This window comes from Crocuta crocuta, unplaced genomic scaffold (genome assembly GCF_008692635.1).
Source record: "Crocuta crocuta isolate KB4526 unplaced genomic scaffold, BGI_CrCroc_1.0 scaffold180, whole genome shotgun sequence".
Taxonomy (NCBI): domain Eukaryota; kingdom Metazoa; phylum Chordata; class Mammalia; order Carnivora; family Hyaenidae; genus Crocuta; species Crocuta crocuta.
This window is the reverse complement of record NW_027527549.1, coordinates 6,354,002-6,377,008: the sequence shown is the minus strand read 5'-3', so window position 1 is coordinate 6,377,008 and position 23,007 is coordinate 6,354,002. Positions and strand designations below refer to the sequence as shown.

At 43.8% G+C, this 23,007-nt stretch overlaps 1 protein-coding gene across 4 annotated transcripts in view; it reads right to left on the bottom strand.

Annotated features, from left to right (window-relative positions):
• The window catches only part of LOC144234341 (myomegalin), a 189,231-nt gene extending 167,611 nt beyond the window's left edge, over positions 1 to 21,620 (bottom strand). For all 4 annotated transcript variants that reach the window (XM_077767682.1, XM_077767740.1, XM_077767733.1 and 1 more), the window contains exons 1-2: positions 21,534 to 21,620; positions 334 to 389 (exon numbers count right to left, since the gene is read on the bottom strand). In XM_077767682.1, coding sequence (XP_077623808.1) covers positions 334 to 389; positions 21,534 to 21,553 — 76 coding nt within the window. In that variant the 5' untranslated portion in view covers positions 21,554 to 21,620. The remainder of the gene's footprint in view (positions 1 to 333; positions 390 to 21,533) is intronic.
• Positions 21,621 to 23,007: the final 1,387 nt, after the last annotated feature.

The window sequence follows — 23,007 nt, the reverse complement described above, 5'->3', positions numbered from 1 at the left end:
TGCAATTACAGAATCATAATTTCAATTATGATTTCCTGTGCTGTGCTGGGATGGTGGGGAATTACATGCTACAGTGGTATGTGCAAATCTGGAAATTCACGAGAAGTCTCAGAATATTGCTATAATGAATTTATTTTATTTATTTGAGACTGACACAGGGCTCGAACTCACAAATGTGAGACCGTGACCTGAGCCAAAGTCAAGATTCAGATATTAACTGACTGAGCCACCCAGGTGCCCCTGCCATGATGAATTTAAGGGTCTGTAATTTAAGGGGATTATGATCAGCAGGAAACCAAGAATTTATCGAGGTAAGAGCCACAGCCTCCTTACCTGCCACATGGCTTGTTCTGGACAGCATCTCCCCTTCATCATCTGCAAAGTAATCTCTGTGGAGAGAAACATATTGTTAATTAATGAGGTACCCCCCCCCCAGGGTCCCCAATCCCTGAGGTGGCAAGACACGTACATTCCATTTCCATTTATTTTTCCACAAGTATTTATTAAGCTCCTACCATGGATTAAGGACAGTCTTAAGTGTTGGAGATACAAAGCCAAACCCCAGAGGAAGGGTTCCTAGGCTCAGTAAGAACACGTAAAGATAGCCATTGAGCACACAGTTCCATTACGAGGGAACAGCAAAGACCCGGAGTCGGGGAAGGAAGAAGTTAACCTGTCGAAGAACAGAGAAAACCAGTGTTGCCACCGGATGATGCAGGACCTTGTGGGACAGGGTTAGGATACAGGGTTTTGTGTGAAGGGCAGTGAGGAGCCACTAAAGGGTTTCAAATGAGGGAATGAACGGTTTGTGACCAGATTTTGATTTTAAATAGATCATTCTGGCTGCCGAGTGAGACTGTGTGGAGGGAATAAAAGTGGATGGGAAAAGCAAGAAGTTGTGAAGGTTTTAACTAAGAGAAAAGACAGTGGAGATGGAGATAAGCAAAAAACAACAACAACAACAACAAAACAAAAACAAACAACAACAACAACAAAATACCCAGGTTAGGTTTAGGAAGTAGAATTGACTCAGAAAACCTGGAAAACAGATAAAAGTCTACTAATGGGAGGCGCTCGGGTGGCTCAGTCGGTTAAGTGTCTGACTCCTGATTTTGGCTCACAGATCGAGCCCCACATGAGGCTCTGCACAGACAGTGTGGAGCCTGCTTGGCATTCTCCCTCTCCCTCTCTCTCTTCCCCTCCCCCCACTTGCACATGCACAATGGTATATGAGTCTGTTACTGATAATGTTAAAATCACAGTTCAGTAGCAAGAGGTATATTGGTTCAGCAAATATTTTTTTAAAAACAGAACAGTTTTTTTTCAAAAATTGAGTTTTGTTCAAAAAATTTGTTGAACGTATAAAACAAATACTGGTCAGGCACTTACTATGCTTTTAGGCACTTTTTAGCAGCACGAATGTAGCAGTGAACAAAACAGACAAAAATGCCTGCACTCTTGGAACTTATAATAAGAGGAAATAAGTAAACTGTATAGAGCAATTGGGGACAAGTACTATAGAAAATTGAAGGGGCACCTGGGTGGCTCAGTTGGCTAAGCGTCTGACTTCAGTTCAGGTCATGTCTCACGGTTCATGGGTTTGAGCCCCGTGTCGGGCTCTGTGCTGACAGCTCAGAGCCTGGAGCCTGTTTCAGATTCTGTGTCTCCCTCTCTCTCTGACCCTTCCCTGCTCACGCTGCTTCTCTCTCTCTGCCTCTCTCTCTCTCTCTCTCTCTCTCTCTCTCACACACACACACACACACGCACACACAGAGAAATAAATAAAACATTAAAAAATATTTTTTAAAACTGAAGTAGGGGATGGGGATAGGGAGTTCTGGAAGGGTTGCACTTTTTAGTAAACAACGTTTCTCTGAGAAGCAAAAAATCGGGTATTTGGGGAAAGAGTCCTCTTAGCAGAGAACATCAAACACGAAGGTTCACAGGAGGGAGCATGCGGGCGTCTTTGGGAGCAGAAAGGAGGCCAGCGTGGCTGGGCGGAATGAGTACATGGTGAGGAAATAGGAGGAGGGAAGGTCAAGGAAGTAACGGGAAGGCTGTGCAGGGGGCAGGCTGTAAAAGCCTTTCAGGCTGTACTGCAGCATTTGGCCGCTGGAATCCTGTGAGTCAGAAAGAGGGCTGAACGGAGCGGTGACTGTTTTAAAAGGGCTGGCTACTGTTCTGACAACGGCCCGGGTGGCGAAGGCAGAACAGAAAGACGATTTCAATAATTCCACAGGGAGATGCCTTAAACCCTTGGGGGCACCCAGTAAGTTGTTCCCAAAAGAACTGTGTAGACAGAGATGAGGAGGGCTTCTCGGGAAGGCGGAAGAGAGACTGGCATTTGTTTAGCAATCGTTCTTCTTCCTTCTCTGCCTCAAGGCTGGATGTTGGCATGAATCTTCACTTTGCTAAGTTCCAGATGGACATCAGAGCACCAGACGAGGCACGCCGGACTGCACACACCACCTGGCGGTTTCTTCATTATTCCAAAGCAGATCAGCAGCTTGTGGTTCTTCCGGGTCACCTGCCTCTTTCCCTTCTCTCCTCATTAAAAACTTTCCTTTGGAGCGAGCAATTAAAGAGATGACGTACTACTTACAAATTCCCCTCTGTTGTGATAAAGTAGGGGAAGGATACTGAAGCCATCAGCCAGAACACGGTCTTGAAAAATTTGAGAAACTTACTCTCACACTTAGCTGCTGCTATTCACACACTGGAGGGATTCCTTTTACGTTCAGTCTACAGACTTAGGAAGGTAACCGTGCTTGTACCATCAGGGACATGGTCATTCCTCAGGCCAAATTCAACCCAGCCAGTATGTTTTATTTGGTTAGCACAAGGCTGACCCGCTCCCAACTTCTCTTAGAAAATGAATGGGGGGCACCTGGGTGGCTTAGTCGGTTAAGCGTCTGACTTTGGCTCAGGTCATGATCTCACAGTTCGTGGGTTCGAGCCCCACATCAGGCTCTGTGCTGACTGCCAGCTCAGAGCCTGGAGCCTGTTTCAGACTCTGTGTCTCCCTCTCTCTTTGACCCTCTCCTGCTCATCCTCTCTTTCTCTCTCTCTCCCTCTCTCTCTCTCCCTCAGAAATAAATAAAACATTAAAAAAAAAGAAAGAAAATGAATGGGTCCAGGGGCACCTGGGTGGCTCAGTCAGTTGAGCGTCTGACTTCGCCTCAGGTCACAATCTTGCAATTTATGGGTTGGAGCCCCACGTTGGGGTCTGTGCTGACAGCTCAGAGCCTGGAGCCTGCTTCAGATTCTCTGTCTCCCTCTCTCTCTACCCCTCCCCCAGTTGGACTCTCACTCAAAAATAAACAAACGTTAAAAAAAAAAAAAGAAAGGAAGGAAATGAATGGGTCTAGCAACACTGGGCCTGCCTTCCCACACAGGGGACAACCTACCGCCTTTCAACAGAACATGTTCTCCAGTCTGTCACAATCCCTGTCTCTCTATCTGTAGTCCCAGCTCTCATACTCATTTTTTATATCCGCCTGGCTTCTGTGTAGGTCTCTGAGGCTGTTACCCTGGTACAGATCAAATGCAGACAGAATTTCATTTCTGCTTTAACACACAGTCTTGAGAATGGATAAGGCATATGTGGTGTATATATACACCACAGAATACTACATGACCATAATAAGGATGAGATCTTGCCTTGGATGAGACAACATGGATGGAGCTAGAAGGTACTATACTAAGTGAAATAAGTGGGAAAGACAAACACCGTATGATTTCACTCATAGGAGGAGTCTAAAACAAAACACACACAAATGAAAAAACAAGCAAAAAAGCGGAATCAGACCTATAAATACAGAGAAAAAACTGATGGTTGCCCAAGGGGAGGGGGCAAAATGGGTGACAGCAGGCTTCTAGTTAAGGAATGAATAAGTGATGGGGGATAAAAGGTACAGTATAGGAAAGATAGTCAGTGATATTACATAGCAACATATGGTACAGTTGCTACACTTGTGGTGAACACAGCATAATGTATAAACTTGCTGAATCACTATGTTGTACACCTGAAACTAATGTAACATTGTGTGTCAACCATACTCGAATAAAATTAAAAAGAGACTGTCCTGGGTAACCTAGTTGCTTCGGCATGCAATTCGTTAATCTAGGATGATGAACCACTAACACTGGCTTATAAATCACTTTTACCTCTTGGACTTTGGTTTCCTCAAATATTTGTAAAGGAAGTACATGGATTTTTTTTTTTAAGGTCCCTTGCAGTAATTATGCAATTCTGTTCTAACAGATGCTTAACCATAAAGTCCATTTTAATATCTCTCCAAGGATCTGGGGAACTTTCTGGACATGATCTCATTTAATCCTCTTTGCTCTGAAGATTCCACGCTATAGATCAGGAACAGGTTACGACAAGGCAAGGCATATAGGCCCCATGAGAGACTGCACCTTCTCCAGCCCCACCCGCACCCACTCTGAGCTAGCTGCCTGCCCACTAAGGATCACTAAGCGGAAGGGCAGAGAGGTCACTTTCGATGGGCACTGAGTTAATGGGCATACTTACAGTCTCAGGAGATTTTTAAAAATCACTTTAACTCTATTAACAGCTCAAGTTCCCTCTCTTATTGCCCAAGAGTGGGGCTCATCATCTGCTCCAAAAGGTTGGGAAGGAATTTGATGCTCCCCCAGGGAAGGGGCTCATAGTGAAGAAACACAGGGGGTTAGGGTCTAGGGGATTGCAATTTGTGACAACATCAGATAAACCAAAGTGCAAAGAGAATTGAGGTATGCTAGAGGCAGACTCCAAGCTGGATGACATACGCACACTGCTTGGCAAAGCAGTCATATATGTCGGCAAATTATTCCATATTACCCAAGTCTGGAAAAAACTCGTATGTCCTTGTCCCAGTTTCTCAAACTAAAGTGTTTGTAGGTTTATTTTTTACCATCGGTCCGTGGATGACTCGTGCTCAGTTAGCATATGGTTCATCAGAGCACACACAGCCCTCCAGCAGAGACGTACATATATAATCTTTCTCCCAAGATGCCTTTACCTTAAGTCGTGCTTTTCTTGTATAAATGAACCATCCTTTCCCTCTTTGAGCCTTATCCTTTCTCTCCCTCTACATCATCGATCTGTCAATACTGACACCAATTCCACTAACGTTACAATTATTAATTTTGCCAAGTCACTCTCTTGTTTAATTTGAAGACCCAAGCATTTTCCAAGCACACNACAAGCTGTTAGCCTACTTAATTTCTGCCTGGTGTATTGCCCACGCTTTCTTGATTTAAGGCAGCTAAGAAGATATTGGACTCGAACAACACATCAACATTCAATATCCCATATTACTAGCTTTTCCTAGTTTTCCAGGGTGGTCAGGTTGAGAATAATCAGAAAGTAATTGATTCTCTCAAAGCCATCTGCGACACTCTGATACTCTGCTGCTATCAAACTGTGCTCTGATTATTTTTTTCCAGTAATTTCCTAAATATAGTAGTTTCAATTATGTCAGGAATATCCAAGCACTCAATTTTGCTTTGCTTGAAAATAGCCACACTACATAGCTCCTTTCCAAACGTAAGCAGCTGGTCCGTTTTCTATCGTCTCCTAACAATGAGGGGAGGGGTAGAAACGTGGGTCCTTCTTTCTCACCCAGGGGTAACACTCCGATGGAGGCTGCAGAGAGACATTTTCTGTAGAGCAGCCATTGGCCTTCCTTTGCAAGCTGCACATTTGGGGTTATTGCCTCGTATTTTAATTTGTGGCCCCAGAAGAGCAACGGATCTTGTTGACGGACCATAACATTCACGCGCAATGGCAAGATGGCGACCATAGGCCTTTACCATTACAAAGTAGGATGTGCAACACGTCTTTGACAGTATGAGACAGTGGTATCCCAGGACCAAAGTCACCCCTGAAACTACTTCTAAGGAGCTGATGTCTGTCCAGTCCCCATTATCTTCTCCTTTGTCTCACCTAGTAAAATGTCTAACCTTCAGGTATTTCTTCCCATAGGAGTGTCCAAACTCCCAAAACAGCAGGCATTTTTAGGTCCTCCCCACCCAGGGCAATCACTCTACCACACGGTCTGGGCCCCCTCCTTCATTACTCACCACCACTCTTGCTTAAGGTCTCTAACCTTACAGACAAAGGCAATCTCTCAGCATTGCCTTTCTATCTTTCAGACTTCTTTATATACAGTGTGTTTTTCATGATAAACAAAAATTCAGAAGGGGGAAAACAATCTGCTATAACAGTACTTAGAGCGAAAACCTGGGCCTTGCTGGCTGTTTTTAGGGTTTTTCATTCCATCTCATAAACATTTATAGAGAAGAGGATTATAGGGCCAGCCCTGGAAATAAAAAGGTGAAAAAGAAATATACCCTGTCATCAAAGTACTCAGAGTCAACTGGGGAAGGCAGATAGGATTCAGTGAGATAATCACAAGAATAATGAGCTTTAAAGCAGATATTGAAGAACATAAATGAGAGAGCAATGAATTTTGTCCCAGTAGGAGGAAATCTGCAGAAAACAGAGAACACTGAATCCAGCCTCGAATGGTGGGTACACATATGCAAGGAAACATGACCAAGACCCCAAAACAGGAGAATGAAGGGTGTTATTTGGGGTTTTCATTTTGTTCCCTCCTGAATAAGCACAAGCTGCCCCCAGGACTCCTTCCAATACTTCTACCTTTCCCTGTCCTCAAACTTCCTCCTCAGGCTCCAACCCTCAGGTAAGAAGCAGTATTAAGGGAAGTCGTGGGAGGAAGCCAGGGCTGTGTTTACACTTTCCTCCTCAAACATAGTACCTTCATCTAACGACTCAGCATCCGTAAGGATGATTTAAAATGTTAAACGAGACGGGGCGCCTGGGTGGCTCAGTCGGTTAAGCGTCTGACTCCTGGTTGTGGCTCAGACCATAATCTCATTGGTTTGTGAGTTCAAGCCCTGCATCAGGCTCTGTGCTGGCAGCATGGAGCCTGCTTGGGATTCTCTCTCCCACTCCCCAACTCATGCTGTCTCTGTCTCTCTCAAAATAAATAAATAAAACTTAAAAAAAAAATAAAAAAAAGGGGCATCTGGGTAGCTCAGTCGGTTAAGCTCAGGTCTGACTTCAGCTCAGGTCATGATCTTGCAGTTCATGAGTTCAAGCCCCACACTGGGCTCTGTGCTGACAGCTCAGGGCCTGGAACCTGCTCATATTCTGTGTCTCTCTCACTCTCTGCCCTTCCCCCATTCATGCTTTGTTTCTCTCTGTCTCTCAAAAATAAATAAATGTTAAAAAAATTAATAAGTAAACAAATAAATAAACAAAATGTTAAACAAGAAAGGGTCAGTACTGAGATGCTTACTATAAGTAAGGACTGGAAGAGAATCTGCACAAGACCTAAGGCTAGAGGTTTAGGATGGTGAAAAATACAAGTGAATATCTTCCTTTTCTCACAACCTTATACTAAAAGGTCAATTCTTAATTTTTTAAAAAAGAGAATACTATTTTAATTCAATATACATTGCTCCTCTGCTTTATGCCCTCAATAAAAGAGAAACTATGTAGGAGGTTAGGTTCAATCTGATCTTCTCAAACAGTGGGGAGTATGTGGTAAGACAGGAAGATTATTGAAGTTTGCTGTTAATTGGGGTCCTCCTCAGCATTAGACACTAAACTAAACACACATTCTATTCTAGTTCCTATATTGTTTAAAAAAATTTTTTTTAACTGTTTATTTATTTTTGAGAGAGAGACCAAGCGTAAGCCAGGGAGGGGCAGAGGGAGAAGGAGACACCGAATCTGAAACAGCTCCAGGCTCCCAGCTGTCAGCACAGAGCCCGATGTGGGGCTTGAGCCAACGAACCGCGAGATCATGACCTGAGCCGAAGTCGGAGGCTTAACCGACTGAGCCACCCAGGCGCCCCTAGTTCCTACATTTTTCAAGCTCATTTGACATGAATTACTAAATTCTGGTTCAAATGAAAGAAATCTTTCCGATGTTCAGAGATCAAGTTTTTATATTTTTAATTTGTATCCACATTCAAACCTTGCCAATACAAAAGGGTTGGATGGAGAAGAAGAACTGTGGCCTACTTTCTTTAATGTTTGGATCTCTGGCTCTGAGGGCTTTATAAATGGTAGGGTTTCACAAGTACTGCCAATTTGGGAACAAAGACATCTACAGGTGACTGTCTCTGGACTGCTTGAGCCTCACTTCATGGTCCAACATGTTTTCTTCCAGCGGAATTTTCCTCAGCACGAATCTTGCATTAAATGACCATCGTTATTGTGGACAACCCCCACCACCCACCACCAATGCTGTTACCACAATTCATCGAGTGTCTACTGCTTTCCAGGCATCATATCATTCAGTCCTCACAAAATCCTGTCAGGTAGGTACTGTTCCCTATTTCACAAATGAGGAAACAAGAGGCCTAAAAGGATGACATGATTTGTCCAAGATTACACAGCTAGTTGGTGTCAAGCCTGAACTTGAAAGTGGCACCTGGCGGGGGCCGGGGGGGGGTGCCTGGGTGGCTTAGTCAGTTGAGCATCTGACTTCTGCTCAGGTCTTGATCTCATGGTTTGTGAGTTTGAGCCCCGGGTCGGGCTCTGTGCGGACAGCTCAGAGCCTGGAGCCTGTTTCAGATTCTGTGTCTCCCTCTCTCTCTGACCCTCTCCTGCTCATGCTCTCTCTCTCTTTCTCTCTCAAAAATAAATAAACCAAAAAAAACTAAAAAAGAAAGAAAATGGCACCTGGGGCTCCTGGGTGGCTCAGTTGGTTAAGTGTCCGACTCTTGATATCGGCTCATGTCATGATCTCATGGTTTGTGAGATTAAGCCCCGTGTGGGGCTCTGTGCTGATAGCGCACAAAGCCTGCTTGGGATTCTCTCTGTCTCCTTCTCTCTCTCTCTCTGCCCCTTCCCCACTCTCTCTCTCTTCTCTTTCTCTCTCTCAAAATAAATACATAAAGCATTAAAAAAGAAAAAAAAAAAAGAAAAAGAAAATGGCACCTGACTCCAAACTTGACTCTTTCCAATATGTCTTACTTCCACCTACACTTGTACCTGGGGCTTCGTCCTCACCTGCCTTGACTGTAGTGAGTCGGAGAATCTGAGGGTGGACAGCGATGCTGTGTGAAGACTGGATTTAGGGTCAAATCCAGACACAGATTTGTGCTTTGAGAGGCCAACTCATCCCCACTGGACACAGCTCACACTCGAGTATTTCAATACGGTGTAACAGATGACATGTGACAAAGGAATTAAAATCCTAAAGGGGAAGTGGCAAGTATGACTTCTTAGATAGGTCCTATCCTGGAAAGTGAGTCATGCATCATTATATACTTCCCTATCTCTACCCAAAACTCTCTCAGTGTTCCCACCTTTCCTGAACCTCTTCTGTGCTAACACTTAACACTGTCCATATTGGACAAAGGAAATAAACTGAAAGGCAGAAGGGGTAATGGACAGACACAGTCAAAACAGGAAAGGCCACTAGTGAACCAGCTCTGAGACTTCTCAGATTTTTTGTTCTCCTGCCAAGAGAGACATGGGGTGTATCTTCTGTGTTCCAAATGTTGCCAAATACCGCCCCCCAATTCAGTGCTAGAACTGCATAAACATATTCGAATGCAAATAGGGTAGAAGTCACAGATGCAGAGCACAAATACGAAGAGATTAGAGTTTTTTTCTCATCTCGAGACCTATGATTATAACCTTCGCGAGCTAGGATGCTTCGTCGGCAAAGCCCCCTCAGAATGGAGAGAGCATCACGTGTGAGCCCCCCTCTGCACACTAAGTGTGGGCTGACTTGGCACTGATAGAACAGCATTTTTTCTCCAGTACAGGCTGCAATTACACCCTTCACTCAACACAGTCTATTCACAGAGAGTGACCACGGCCACACGGAACTCTGGGAGACAGTTTTCTGAAGTGCTAATCAGTCCTCAATAGCTACAGGGAGTCACAAGCATCCTGGGGCACCTGCACCAACCGATCCAAGTTTTGTGACCTATTTTTGCTCTTGGACTAAGGCCCAAAAGGAATGGACGTTATTTTTCTTGCTGCTCTCCTTCATGGTCCAGAGGCACAAACCACTTAATACTGTAAAAAGGTAAAGGAAAGTCAAGTATTTATTTTTCTCACTTCACCCCCTGAGGTTATCAGACATCCAAGTATCTAATAAGTCCTCTTCCCCATGCCCTGAATCAGCTAAGACACTGACGTCACTCCTGCAAAAGAGATGGAAAACTTATCTGCTTTGGATTCAGTTGCGTCACCCAGGGATGGTATATGGTCTCTCCACCCACTTTTAAAACTTCACTCTTGCATTTTATTTTCCGTCCTGGCAACGGATGCATGCCGCTGTCCCTGGTTTCATGAACATCTGCTGCTCACAAGGCACAGTGGCACGCCACGGCGGTGGGCACACGTGGTCTCAGAGCCCTGGACCAAGCATCAAGACCACGCGTGTCCTGTTTCTACCTCCCTTTTTACTCACATAATCTTTTACCGTTTCCTCTCTTCATATGTCATTTTTAATGATTTAAAAAGAATTACATGCTCCTTCTAGAAAACTTTAGAAAGGAGAAAAATGTATACAAAAAAGCATAAAAGATGCTACCACCTGAAGGCGACAATGACAAAGAGTTTTAATGTATTTACTTTCAGTTGTTCTTCAGTTCGTATGCCTGTGTGAATTCTAGAAAATAAAAATGACACTGCATGTGCAAGTTTGTACCTTGATGTTATTTATGTTATTGAAGTGAGGAGTTTTGAGGAATGCATTTTTAGGGGAAGAGTCAGGGGAGGAGAGCGGAGGAGGCAGATAAAAGGAGGAAGGGGGGAATTTCTTAACATTACAGATCTGCCTGAAATAAGAAGAATGAATCTAGAGTCTTCTTTTTCAGTATGGTCCTATAATGCACTAAAAAAAGCTTATAAAGGGAACCCTCGTGTACTGTTGGTAGGAATATAAATTGGGTGAAGCCAATATGGAAGAGAGTATGGAGGTTCCTTACAAAATTAAAAATAGAGCTACTAGGGCCACCTGGGTGGCTTAGTCGGTTAAGCATCCGACTTTCGCTTAGGTCATGATCCCGCGGTTTGTGGGTTCGAGCCCTGCGTCGGGATCTGTGCTGACTGCCAGCTCAGAGCCTGGAGCCTATTTCGGAGTCTGTATCTCCCTCTCTCTCTGACCCTCCCCTGCTCACACTGTCTCTCTCTCTCTCCTAGAAATAAATAAAAATTAAAAAAAAAAATAGAGCTACTATATGATCCTGGAATTCCACTTCTGAGAAGTTATCCGAAGATAATCAGAACACCAATTCAAAGAGATACATGCACTTCTATGTTCACTGCTGCATTATTTACAATAGCCAAGATATGGAAGCAAATTAAGTGTCCATCAATAGATGAATGAATAAAAATGAATGTGTATGTATACATACACTCATACACAATGGATATCACCCAGCTATAAAGAAGAATGAAATCTTGCCATTCATGACAACATGGGTGGGCCTAGAGGGTATTATGCCAAGGGAAATAAGTCAAACAGAGAGATAAATACATGATTTCACTTCGATGTGAAATCCAAAACAAACAAACAAACAAAACCAAAATAAGCACATAAAATAAAACAGGAACAGACTCATATACACAGAAAATAAACTACTGGTTACCAGAGGTGGAGAAGGGTTGAAGGTGTGGGTGAAATAGATGAAGAGGATTAAGCAGTACAAAATTCCAGTTATAAAATAAAATAAGTTATGGGGATGTAATGCACAGCACAAGAAATAAGAGTCAGTAATACAGTAAAACTTCTTTGTGGTAACAGATGGTAACTAGACTTACTGTGGGAGTATTTCGCATAATGTATAAAAATATGGAATCACTATGATGTACACCTGAAACTAATAGGATATTGTATGCCAATTTCACTTCCACAAAGGAAAACAAATTTTAAAAATATAAACCAAAGAATATAGAATCCTAGGGGCACCTGGGTGGCTCAGTCGGTTAAGTGTCCAACTTCAGCTCAGGTCATTATCTCACAGTCTGTGGTTCGAGCCCCACATCAGGTTCTGTGCTGACAGTTCAGAGCCTGGAGCTGCTTCAGATTCTGTCTCCCTCTCTCTCTGCCCCACCCCTGCTCGCTCTCTGTCTCTGTCTCTCAAAATAAAGACGTTTAAAAAATTTAAAGATTATAAACTCCTAGAGGATAATAAAATTGTCTTGGGGATTGTTGAGGCAGTGAGAGATTCTGAAGCAGAGCTGAGAAGGATTGAAATAGCGGAGTCCCAGGCTCAGTAGGGAGATGGACAAAGAGATGGAAATATTTAGGTAAAATACAGAAGAACTGGAATAAGTGATAAGGGAAACTGAATATTCAGAAAGAACGAAGAGATGGGGAAGTTGACTTTGTGGTCAAGGAATATAAACTCCAAGTTGAGGATCCTAAGGGTGGAGAATTTGTAGTGCACATGAGCTACGAAGGCTCTGCTGATGCTATATATACACTCATGCCTACTGACTCCTCTAAAATGGCATCCACTGACAAGCAGGATTTTTATAACATTCACTGGCACATAGCTAGCATTGACTAAGTCTAGATCATAACAGGAATTCGATGCATATAACTTAAACAACAAATAAATGCAATTTGAATGTATAGTGGCATCAAGCTTTGATAACCAGCGGTATCCATTCCATAAGGAGACACCTATCAAATACATGTTCGTATCAGCCTCGGGGGGAATGTTCTCTAAAAGGTTCTAAGTTGAGGATTTTCTAAGTGCTAGAAACAATGTTAGATGCTGAAGATTTAGAGACAAAAAACAGAAGTCCTTTCTTCCAATGAGCTGAGAGAATGGAAAATACTGCGTCAACCAACTAACTAGTTTCAAGCTATGACAGAGGAGACAGAGCGCACTCTGGCTACAGGAAACACCCAGAACTAGGCTCCAAAAATAATTCCAAAAGGAGGTAATGCTGAAACTAATCTTTGAAGGGTAAATAAAGTTATCCTAGCAAAGGCAAGGCTAGGTATGCGTGGAACAGCTGGAGTATTAAGGCCCACGTGATAATCTTAGCTCAGGAAGAGTAAAATGACACTCAATGGCCAGTGCCTTAGGTGGTCTGGCAATAACCTGGAGTAACACACAGAAGAAGCTTTGTCAAACCCATTCAGCTGCAAACTTTATATGCTGTCACTTGACAGGCATAAATGTCCATTTCTTCTTCTGTAAAAACATATACTGACTTCATTTTAAAGCAGCATGTTAAGGATGTTGTCTGTAATCCCATTACCAGACACAGCATCCATTTTCTTTTTTCCTCTCCTTGCAATAGAAATCTAATACATATGCATAATTTTGATGTAATTTATTTCTGCTTTTACTTTCTTATATTAAAATTTAGTGCTTAGAACTATTTTAGGAAACACTTCAGGATAGTAACAGATTAACAGCAAGAGTGAAGCATTTTATGGAGTGCCTGGCAGGCTCAGTCAGCTAACCGTCTGATTTCAGCCCAGGTCATGGTCTCACCACTCGTGGGTTTGAGCCCTGCGCTGGGCTCTGTGCTGACACCTCAGAGCCTGGAGCAGCTTGGGATTCTGTGTCTTCCTCTCTCTCTGCTCCTCCCCCACTCGCGCTCTCTCTCTTTCAAAAATGAATAAATGTTACAAAATTTTTTAAAAAAGAGTGAAGCATTTTACCCTAAAGAGGAGGAGAAGCTGGGAATGTTGCTACTGATTCATCTAGGATACATCACTTTATGTCAGTGTGCCTGCATTTCCCTTTCTGCAATGTAAGGACTCAAGTCTTGAAAATGATGGTTAAACTGAATAAAATATCCCCTATATTCCTGTGAGTTATAGAAGTCTGAATGCTAAGCAATTTGCAATGTATATTCAACAAGTAGAAATGTGTGATATAGTTATCCTACTTCTTTTTATGAAGTATATTTATTAATTTTGAAAGAGATAGAGAGGCAGAGAGAGGGAAAGAGAGAATCTCAAGCTGTGTGATTCTGACAGTGTATAGCCTGATGTGGGGCTCAAACTCATAAACCGTGAGATCATGACCTGAGCCAAAGTCAAGAGCTGGATGCTTACCTGACTGAGCCACCCAAGAGCCCCTAGTTATCCTACTTCTGAACATCTATCATTCAAATATAATCTTATAGAAGAAGATGCTTTATGTACCTATATGTTTATCAACTATTATTTATAATAGTTAAAAACTAGAAACCTAAAAACATCTGTAAAGGGGAACGATTGTGTGAAATATTCTATTTCCACATGACATGCTATTCTACATCATGAATAACAATAGTATACATTATGACATGGAAAATAAATAAATATATTCCTACACTTGTGTGAAATGCTAGGAATTATTCAATTTTTTTTGTCCATAATGTTTTCTTTTTTAAACTTTTTTTTTTAACGTTTATTCATTTTTGAGAGAGAGAGGGAGACAGAGCATGAGTGGGGGAGGGGCAGAGAGAGAGGGAGACAGAATCTGAAGTAGGCCCCAGGCTCCCTGCTGTCAACACAGAGCCGAACATGGGGCTTGAACCCATGAGATCATGACCTGAGCCGAAGTCAGATGTTTAACTAACTGAGCCGCCCAGGCGCCCCATGTCGGTCAACGCTTTCTATATGTCAACAGTTATTGCTCCTTTATACCCCTTCCTCCTTGGCCATGATGAAAAGGTACCAGTTGCTACTGTCCCTAGTTGGCATTAGAGAGAAGCCAAGGGGGAAAGAAGTTTCTGGAGGGTGGAACAAGCAGAAAAGAACTGGAGATAATGAGACACATTAAGGGAAAATGGTATTAGAAATTATTAGGATTAGTATTAGAAACTATTACTAATTAGTATTAGAAACTATTAAAGTGCTATGAAAATACAACTTAATAGTTATTATTATTATAACTAGTCTATGAATAATGAAGTGCTTCAGCCATGAGGAAAACTTCAGATCATGCTTGTCTTGCTGACCGCAGAACTTAGAAGATGTTCTGAGACTAAGGAAAAATAAGTCTTCCATGTATTAGAATTTTTTTAAAAAATTTTTTAATGTTTGATTTATTTTTGACGGGGGGGGAGGGGCAGGGAGAGAGGGAGACACAGAATTCAAAGCAGGCTCCAGCCTCTGAGCTGTCAGCACAGAGCTGACATCATGACCTGAGCCGAAGTCGGATGCTTAACCGATGGCACCACCAGGCACCCCTTGAATGTTTTAAAATACAACCAGATAGAGTCACCTTGGGTCATTATGACATCTCTTTTATTCTGGACTTTCTTTCTAACTTTAAGTGCTATTTGAATTTTTGCCAGAGACAACTTGAGGAATGTTCTGAGCCCAGTTTGGAATTTTATTTATAAAATAGGGTCAATTTCACTAGGAGTAGTGTCCCAGGGCAGCCACTGAATGAATGGACGCTCCACACAGCTCTCTATAAATGATCCCTCAGCCATCTAGAATGGCAAGAGCACTATGATGAGGGTCACCTAGTTTATCCTTACCATTCCTTCCCAGTCTTCTGGTGTTTGAAATGCACCCTTAGGTCTGAGCTAAAAGACACACAGGGCAGGTATGTCCAGTATATGAGCAAGTGAGGGTGAAAGCACAGGTTGAGATAAATCCCACAAGCCAAAATCCAAGTATTGGCCTGTAGATCAGAGTTTCAAAGGCAGAGGTTTTCCTTCCCTAAATGCAGAAAATTAATTGCTAGAGGTGCTGAATGTTAAAAGAGAAATTCAAAGACCACAGACCAAAGATTCAAAGACCAAAGTAACAGGATTACGAAAAGGAGTATTTTCCTAATAAAGAGTGCTACATGCAGAGCAGTCCCACAATAAGGAAAGGTACTGGAATCAACCAGACCTTCATGCTCCAATGCTAAATTAACCTCTCTGGACTCAGCAGCCACATCTATAAAATGGAGCGAAATGCCATCTCTGGTTGTAACTGCATTAGTAAATAGTACTCTCTGCCAACTCACCATGAAGTCAAAGAGAAATAAATGTCCCTGCTTCCTCCACAGTTATGAAGGAGTTAATGTAGAGTTAAGTTAAGCTAAGAGTTAATACAGAGCAGAATGCAAATAAGCTATCAATGGGGATCATTTAAGTGCAATATAACCATGGTAAATGGGCTTCTTGTCTTACTTGAAGGCCGTACTTTATGTGAGGGAGAAGAAACAAAATCAAATTTTTTGAATTTTGAGACGGAACCACTATTTTTCTTGGATGTTACTTTCCTTCTCTAAATTTCCATAGCCGCAGCAGGCAAATACAATCAATGCTTGCATTTTATTAAATTAAATTATAGTTACATAAAACAAAACAAAACAGACTATTAAATTCCTTTCCTTTCCTAACCTTCAGTCTTATAAGTAGCCTTTAAATCGGTCAGGTTCACTTTTTCTTGAGTTATTATTTGTTTAGGGAAGTTGAATAAGGTTCACACATGATTTGCCTGACTTTTACTCAGCTTTCCCATCTGCTAGAAACGAGAACATTTCCACCCAAAAGGGGAAGAGAATCCATGAGGACTTGTCCAGCATTTGTTAGCGTGGTCGGCTGGATAACAGCCCTGGGAAGAAGTCCTCATTCCTAATCTCCAGGGCCTGCGAAGATGCCACCTTACACGGCAAAAGGGATTTTGAGATAGGGGGATTATCCCAGATTATCCGGTTGGGCCCCAAGTAATCCCAAGGGTCCATGTAAGAGCTAATGGGAGAATGAGAAGTAGGAGAGGAGTTAAGGGAGCAGAGACTGGAGTGTTACCACAGCTGGAAAGGGGCCATGAGGCAAGGAATGTAGGCAGCCCTAAAGCTGCAAAAGGCAAGGACCAGATTCTTCTCTAGAGCTTCCAGGAGGAACATACCCCTGCGGACACTGTCACTTTCGTCTAGAAAGCCAGTCCCCAGCCTTCTGACTTCCAGAACTGCAAGAAAACCCATTTGTGTTGTGAAGCCACCAAATTCATGGTAATTTGTTTCAGCAGGAAAAAGAAACTAGTAACACAGCGAAGGAATCTGAACTATGCCTTCCTCTTTAGTGAGTCCACATAAGCGGATGCTAAAAATGCAGAGCTATAGAAAATGTCTGCCTGGGGCCACCTGGGTGGCTTAGTCGGTTAAGCGTCCGACTTTTGCTTAAGTCATGATCTCGCGGTTCGTGGGTTCGAGCCCCGTGTCGGGCTCTGTGCTGACTGCCAGCTCAGAGCCTGGAGCCTGTTTCAGAGTCTGTGACTCCCTCTCTCTCTGACCCTCCCCTGCTCATGCTGTCTCTCTCTCTCCTAGAAATAAATAAAACATTTTAATAAAAAAAAAAAGAAAGAAAGAAAATGTCTGCCTGATGGATACTGGACCTAGAAGCTGAGTGAAATTACCCTCATCATCAGGTGCCTCTTCATCTCTGAGAACATATTCCTTGGATAACTCTTACCTTATTTGTGGATAATGGCTTGTTCAGTGACCAACCAGCTTTTTGTAAGGCCGATGTAGTCACAGGAAATCTGCTATTCCAGAACAAACCACGTTCTCCCCCAAATGATTTAACCACCGAGTCTGGTCACAGTGAGGCAACATCCCTGGGTAAAAAAGCACTGCTATTGACCTCTCACAGGGCAGATGATGTATAGCTGATAGCAGGGGTTATTTGACTTTGAGAACTCAGATACTCAGCACCCTGTCTTTCGTGGACAGATGGCACAAGATGAAGAGTCTGGAGTCTCATGTGAAGAATTTCTCAGAGAGGAAGCTCTCCAGAGTTGCCAAGAATGAACTTGGAAATAGAATCGGGGGTGTGTGTGTGGGGGGTGATGCCTGGGTGGCTCAGTCGGTTGTGTCCAACTTTGTCTTTGGTCATGATCTCGTGGTTCATGAGTTCGAGCCCTGCACCTAGCTCTACACTGACAGTACAGAGCCTGCTTGGGATTCTCAATCTCTCCCTCTCCCTCTGCCCCTCCTCCTTGGGATTCTCAATCTCTCCCTCTCCCTCTGCCCCTCCTCTGTGTTCTCACTCTCTTTCTCTCAAAACAAACAAACAAACAAACAAACAAACAAAAGAATCACAGTCAAATTTACTTATAAGCTTAAGAGTAGTCAGGATATGTAGCCAGTTCCAGAACAGACTCAGACACCAAAGGACCAGCAAAACTCCACTCTGGGCTGTATCTCTTTCATAGCTGTGTGTGTTCCCAGGGAATGTTATTTAATTTCTCTAAAGTTCAATTTTCCTTGCCTTAAAAATGAATAATAACATTTCCCTTATACCTCATAAGGTTGTGAGGATTAGGTGAAATAAAATCTGCCAAAGGGTTAGACACAAGTTGATAAATGCAATGGTTGCTCTATAGTTAATTTTTATTCTTCCAATTTCCCAAATTGTGCTCCTCTACCGTGCTCTCATGCATATATGTCTGCCTTAGCCTCTATTAGAATTATAGACAGGCGTCTGGGAGGCTCAGTTGGTTAAGTGTTTGATTTCGGCTCAGATCTTGATTCTCATGGTTCATGAGTTCGAGTCCTGCTTTGGATCCTCTGTCTCCCCTTCTCTCTGCCCTTCTTCCCTCACTTGCATGCTCAGTCTCTCTCAAAGAAGTTTTTTTTTTAATGTTTATTTTTGAGAGAGAGCGAGCGAGAGATAGAGACAGAAGGAGACACAGAATCTGAAGCAGGTGCCAGTCTCTGAGCTGTCAGCCCAGAGCCCAACATGGAGCTTGAACTCACGAACCATGAGATCATGACCTGACCTGAGTCGGATGCTTAACCGACTGGGTCACCCAGGCACCCCTGGGCTCTCACATTTTCAATAAATGTTTATGAACTGATCCTAGCTGTTAGTTAGGAAATATCTGAGACACCAGTTACATGACTATAGGATTTTTCCATCTGTGACCCATTAGATGGTGAAATAAATTGAGTCACACCAGCCTTTTTTCTTTTTTAAAAAAGAGGGATAGGGTAGAAAAGACCAGAGTACAAAACACAGAGTAAGATTAAGTATCGTTACATGAAACTCTTGTTTCAGTATGTTTGGGATTCTACCTGGTTGTAATGTAAGTACATTTCTCATTGTGAGTGAGGGTTAAAAAAAAAAAAACAAAACATAAACATATTGAGTCTTCCACCTTGCCAACATTTGGTATTTTCTGCCTTTTTCATTTTAGCTATTCCAATATGTATATGGTGGTACGGCGCGGTGACTCTAATTTGCATTTCCCTGATGATCAGTGAGCACCTTTTCATTGCACCTCACCCACTGTATAACCTCTTTATCACCACTCTTGAGAATTATGTGGCAGTGTCTACCAAAGCCGAACATGCAGTTCCTATTACCCAGCAGTTCTACTTGCATGTGTTTACCCAACAGCAGTATGTACATACGTTCACCAAAAGGCACGCCCAGGAATGGTCATAGCGACCCTGTTCATAATGGCCTCAAACTAGAAATTGCCCAAATGCTCATTAACAAGAGAATGGATAAATAAATTCTATCTATTTACACACCATAGAGTCCTATACAGACGCAAGAATAAATGGACCACAACTACATACAACACTGTGGAGGAAGCCCACACACATAAGATGGAATGAAAGCAGCTAGATATGAAAGAGTCCACAGTGGACAATTTCACTGACACAAGGTTCAAAGCCAGGCAAAATGGGTCTATGGTGTTAAAAGTTAAGGTAACAAGTTATTCTTGGGTCACAAGGCCTTCATGGGGGCTGGCTATGTCCTCTCTCTTGATCTGAGTTTATGTTAACACAGATATACTTAGCTTGTGACATTAATCAAACTATAAACATATGATGTATGGCTTTTAAAAATTATTTCTGAATGTATCTGAAATCTAAATATACATCTAAATATAAAGTTCAGAAAAAAATTTTTTTAATCTTTATTTATTTTTGAGAGAGAGACAGAGCATGAGTAGGGGAGGAACAGAGAGAGAGGGAGACACATAATCTGAAGCAGGCTCCAGGCTCTGAGCTGTCAGCACAGAGCCTGATGTGGGACTCGAACTCACGAACCTCGAGATCATGTCCTGAGCCGAAGTTGGACACTCAACCGACTGAGCCACCCAGGCGCCCCCAAATATATATTTTTGAAAGTGTGAACAACACTGATAGAGAGCAAGAAGCCCTGATGTGCTCACTCTCATTACCGCCAAGGGTAATGAGAGCCTTTGCTTGAACAATTTCAGGGTCAGGAATCTATCTACTACCCAGGTAGGTCACTTGTTAGAAGGCTTTTCCCTTACACTAAGCCACAACTTGCCTTCTCACAACGTGTTCTGTCCTCCTAAGGGATTCCAATCCCTCTAACCCCACTACCAGCAAATGCTCTTCAAATATTTGAAGGAAGCTACCATATCCACCTCCTCCCCTGACCCGTCTTCACCTCCCTGGACTAAAGAGCCCCAGGTCCTTCAGTCACCCCTCAAAGCATGGTTTTTAGTTTCCCTGTGTCTTCTGATTGCACTCCTTTTATCTAGGGATGCCCACCACAGAGCACTGTCCTGTAGGGAAGCCTAAGGGCAGCAAAGAGCAAAAACTGGAATCCCTACCTGAACATCTGGACAGCGTATATCCACCAACACACCCTAAGCTCCAATTTTTCTAGAACTCATACTGTTGAACTGTTGAACAATCAGCTGACATCCCCCAGATCTTCTTCACAAGTCCTCTAAGGCCCTCAATTTACCTTCCGTGTTTGTTCCATCTGCATTCTCTTAGGAGTCAGAACACTAATTTGGCCTTGTTCCAATCTCCAAAGCTAAATCCTGGGATGGAGAAGTAGCTATTATGGAAATGCCTCTGGAATACAGCATCCCCATCCACCCTCTCACTGACAGACAAAAATGAAGTCTTGGTATCAACTCATTGTCTTTTATCCTTAAGTACGTTGAGGGGAAGGACCGGGGGATGGAGAAAACGCAATTGCACTAGACGCCTCCACAACGTGACCTAAAAGACAGGCTGTCGCCCTGATCTCTGCAAAGCCTGGGAGATGAAGGGCACCCTGGTCTCTTCTTTCTTCTCCCAAAGTCACTCCAACTGGAGAGACTCTGGAGATGAACACTGCCGGCTCTGCTCACCCAGAGCTTTGCCTTTGTGTCCCTAGTGGGGAGGATGAGGTTGAGAAGGAAACGTGGCAGGGTGAGAAGGAATCTGATCTTTTTCAAGGTATGTGAAATCAAAGAGATTTGATACCCTGCAAAATCACGCGAATCCTTCTCCTCGGCGGAACAGGGAAAAAGACAGAGAGCCATTTCTGCAAAAACTTCCAGGGAACCCCGCTGGGTCCTATGCCTGTCGAGACTAGGTGGTTGGGGGAGATTCTTAGAGCAAGGCAAACGCCAGAGGCAGAACACGTGCAGAAGGATCCAGAGAAGTGGGAATTAGAGAGGCATTTAGAAAAAAGAGAAGATGTCAGAGGCCCCTAGGGGAGGGGGCTTCTCCTTAAGGGCGCCCAGGGCGTTGGGGGTGGGGGGCACCATATCCGGAATACGGGGAGAAAGCAGTAGCTCACCTACCTCGCCCACGTCTGCTCCATGTTCCAGGCGCTTCCCTCCCTCTCAGGGCGCTCCTCACCCGGGCGGGGAGGCAGCCTGGGGTGGCGAGAACCCTTGCCCCCGAATCTCCAGTGCCAAGCGCAGCAGCTTTTCCCTCCGCGGCTCCCCCTTACCGCGTCGGCGAAGGGAGAGCGCTGCTCGCTCCCCGGTGCTTCGGCAACCGGGTTTGCCGCGGCCGCGCCTCCGCTAACGGCGCGTCGGGCACAGGGGAGGGACGGTGNGCGGCCGACGGGGCGGCGGGGCCGGGGACTCCGAGGGCGCCGGACCCCGCCCTCCGTCCCTCCCCCGTCCCCCGGAGCGGCGCTGCAAAAACACCCAACCAACCCTCTGGAGGATTCGGAGAAAACGTCCTCCAGTGTGCGTGCGCACCACCGCACCCACGGGGAAGCCGGAGCCGGAGACTGGGAAGGTCTGACACGCGGTCCTGGCCGGACGCAGGTGCGCACAGAGGACGCCCGGAGGACGTGATGGTACTTTCCTAGAGATCTGACCTGGCAGTCTCACCATCAGTCTCTGGACGGGGACTTCCTCAGTCAGGGAGGCATCCGAATGAAACCTTGCAGCCTTATTCGCCGCCTCCATCGCAGTCATCCCCGGATTTTATAATATTCTGCCTCTTCAAATTTCCGTTTCCAAAGCACAGAGGCGACCGGGCTCTACCACCAGCTGCAAAGGGCCAGAGGGTTCCTGAACTTCCCAGAACTCTAGACAAGCTTCAAGACGGTAGCCGATGGGACCTTGATTCTCCTCAACTGTTCTAAGACCATGGAAAAGGGCCCTTCGTTGATGGCAGTGCCTGAGACTCTGTACTATTTATGTAATGAGGTTTAAACAAGTCAGACATGCTATAATTAAAGGGCTTACAGCCCCGAAGCTCCTTTGTAGCTCTAAAATAAAACCTTTTTTATTAAGTGACATAATCACCGTTATTCTTAGCATTACCAATGACCTTCATTTTAATTTGCAGAATTATGCAGCAACGTTGATGTAGTTATACTTATTTCACAAATGATACAGTTGAGACCCAAAAAAGCTCAAAGTCTCTGCTAAGGCAAGTCTTCTCCATGGTGAGGCCCCAGACACTTAGTCTCTGAATTTTTGGAAATAAGGCCAAAGAGATATCTCCACAACAAACTGATTCTCTACAATGCATTGATCCTAGGAATTTAACTCATGAAGGGCCCTGGCGTGTCCAGGAATTGATGAGACTGTGTGGAGGACTGTCCTCCAGCCATTTTGGATTAGTTCCCCTAATTATCATCACGGAATACGGGTTGGGAGGGCAGGATAACAGCAGACATCTGAGGGTTGAGAGGAACCATCTAAAAGGCCCCTGACCTAGAATCCCCTCACCCCAACACTCAGCTTGGACCTCAGGCCACACCTGTCAGAGCTTCCAAGTGTTTCCAGGAAAACTTTTAAGGCCCAGTTTGAC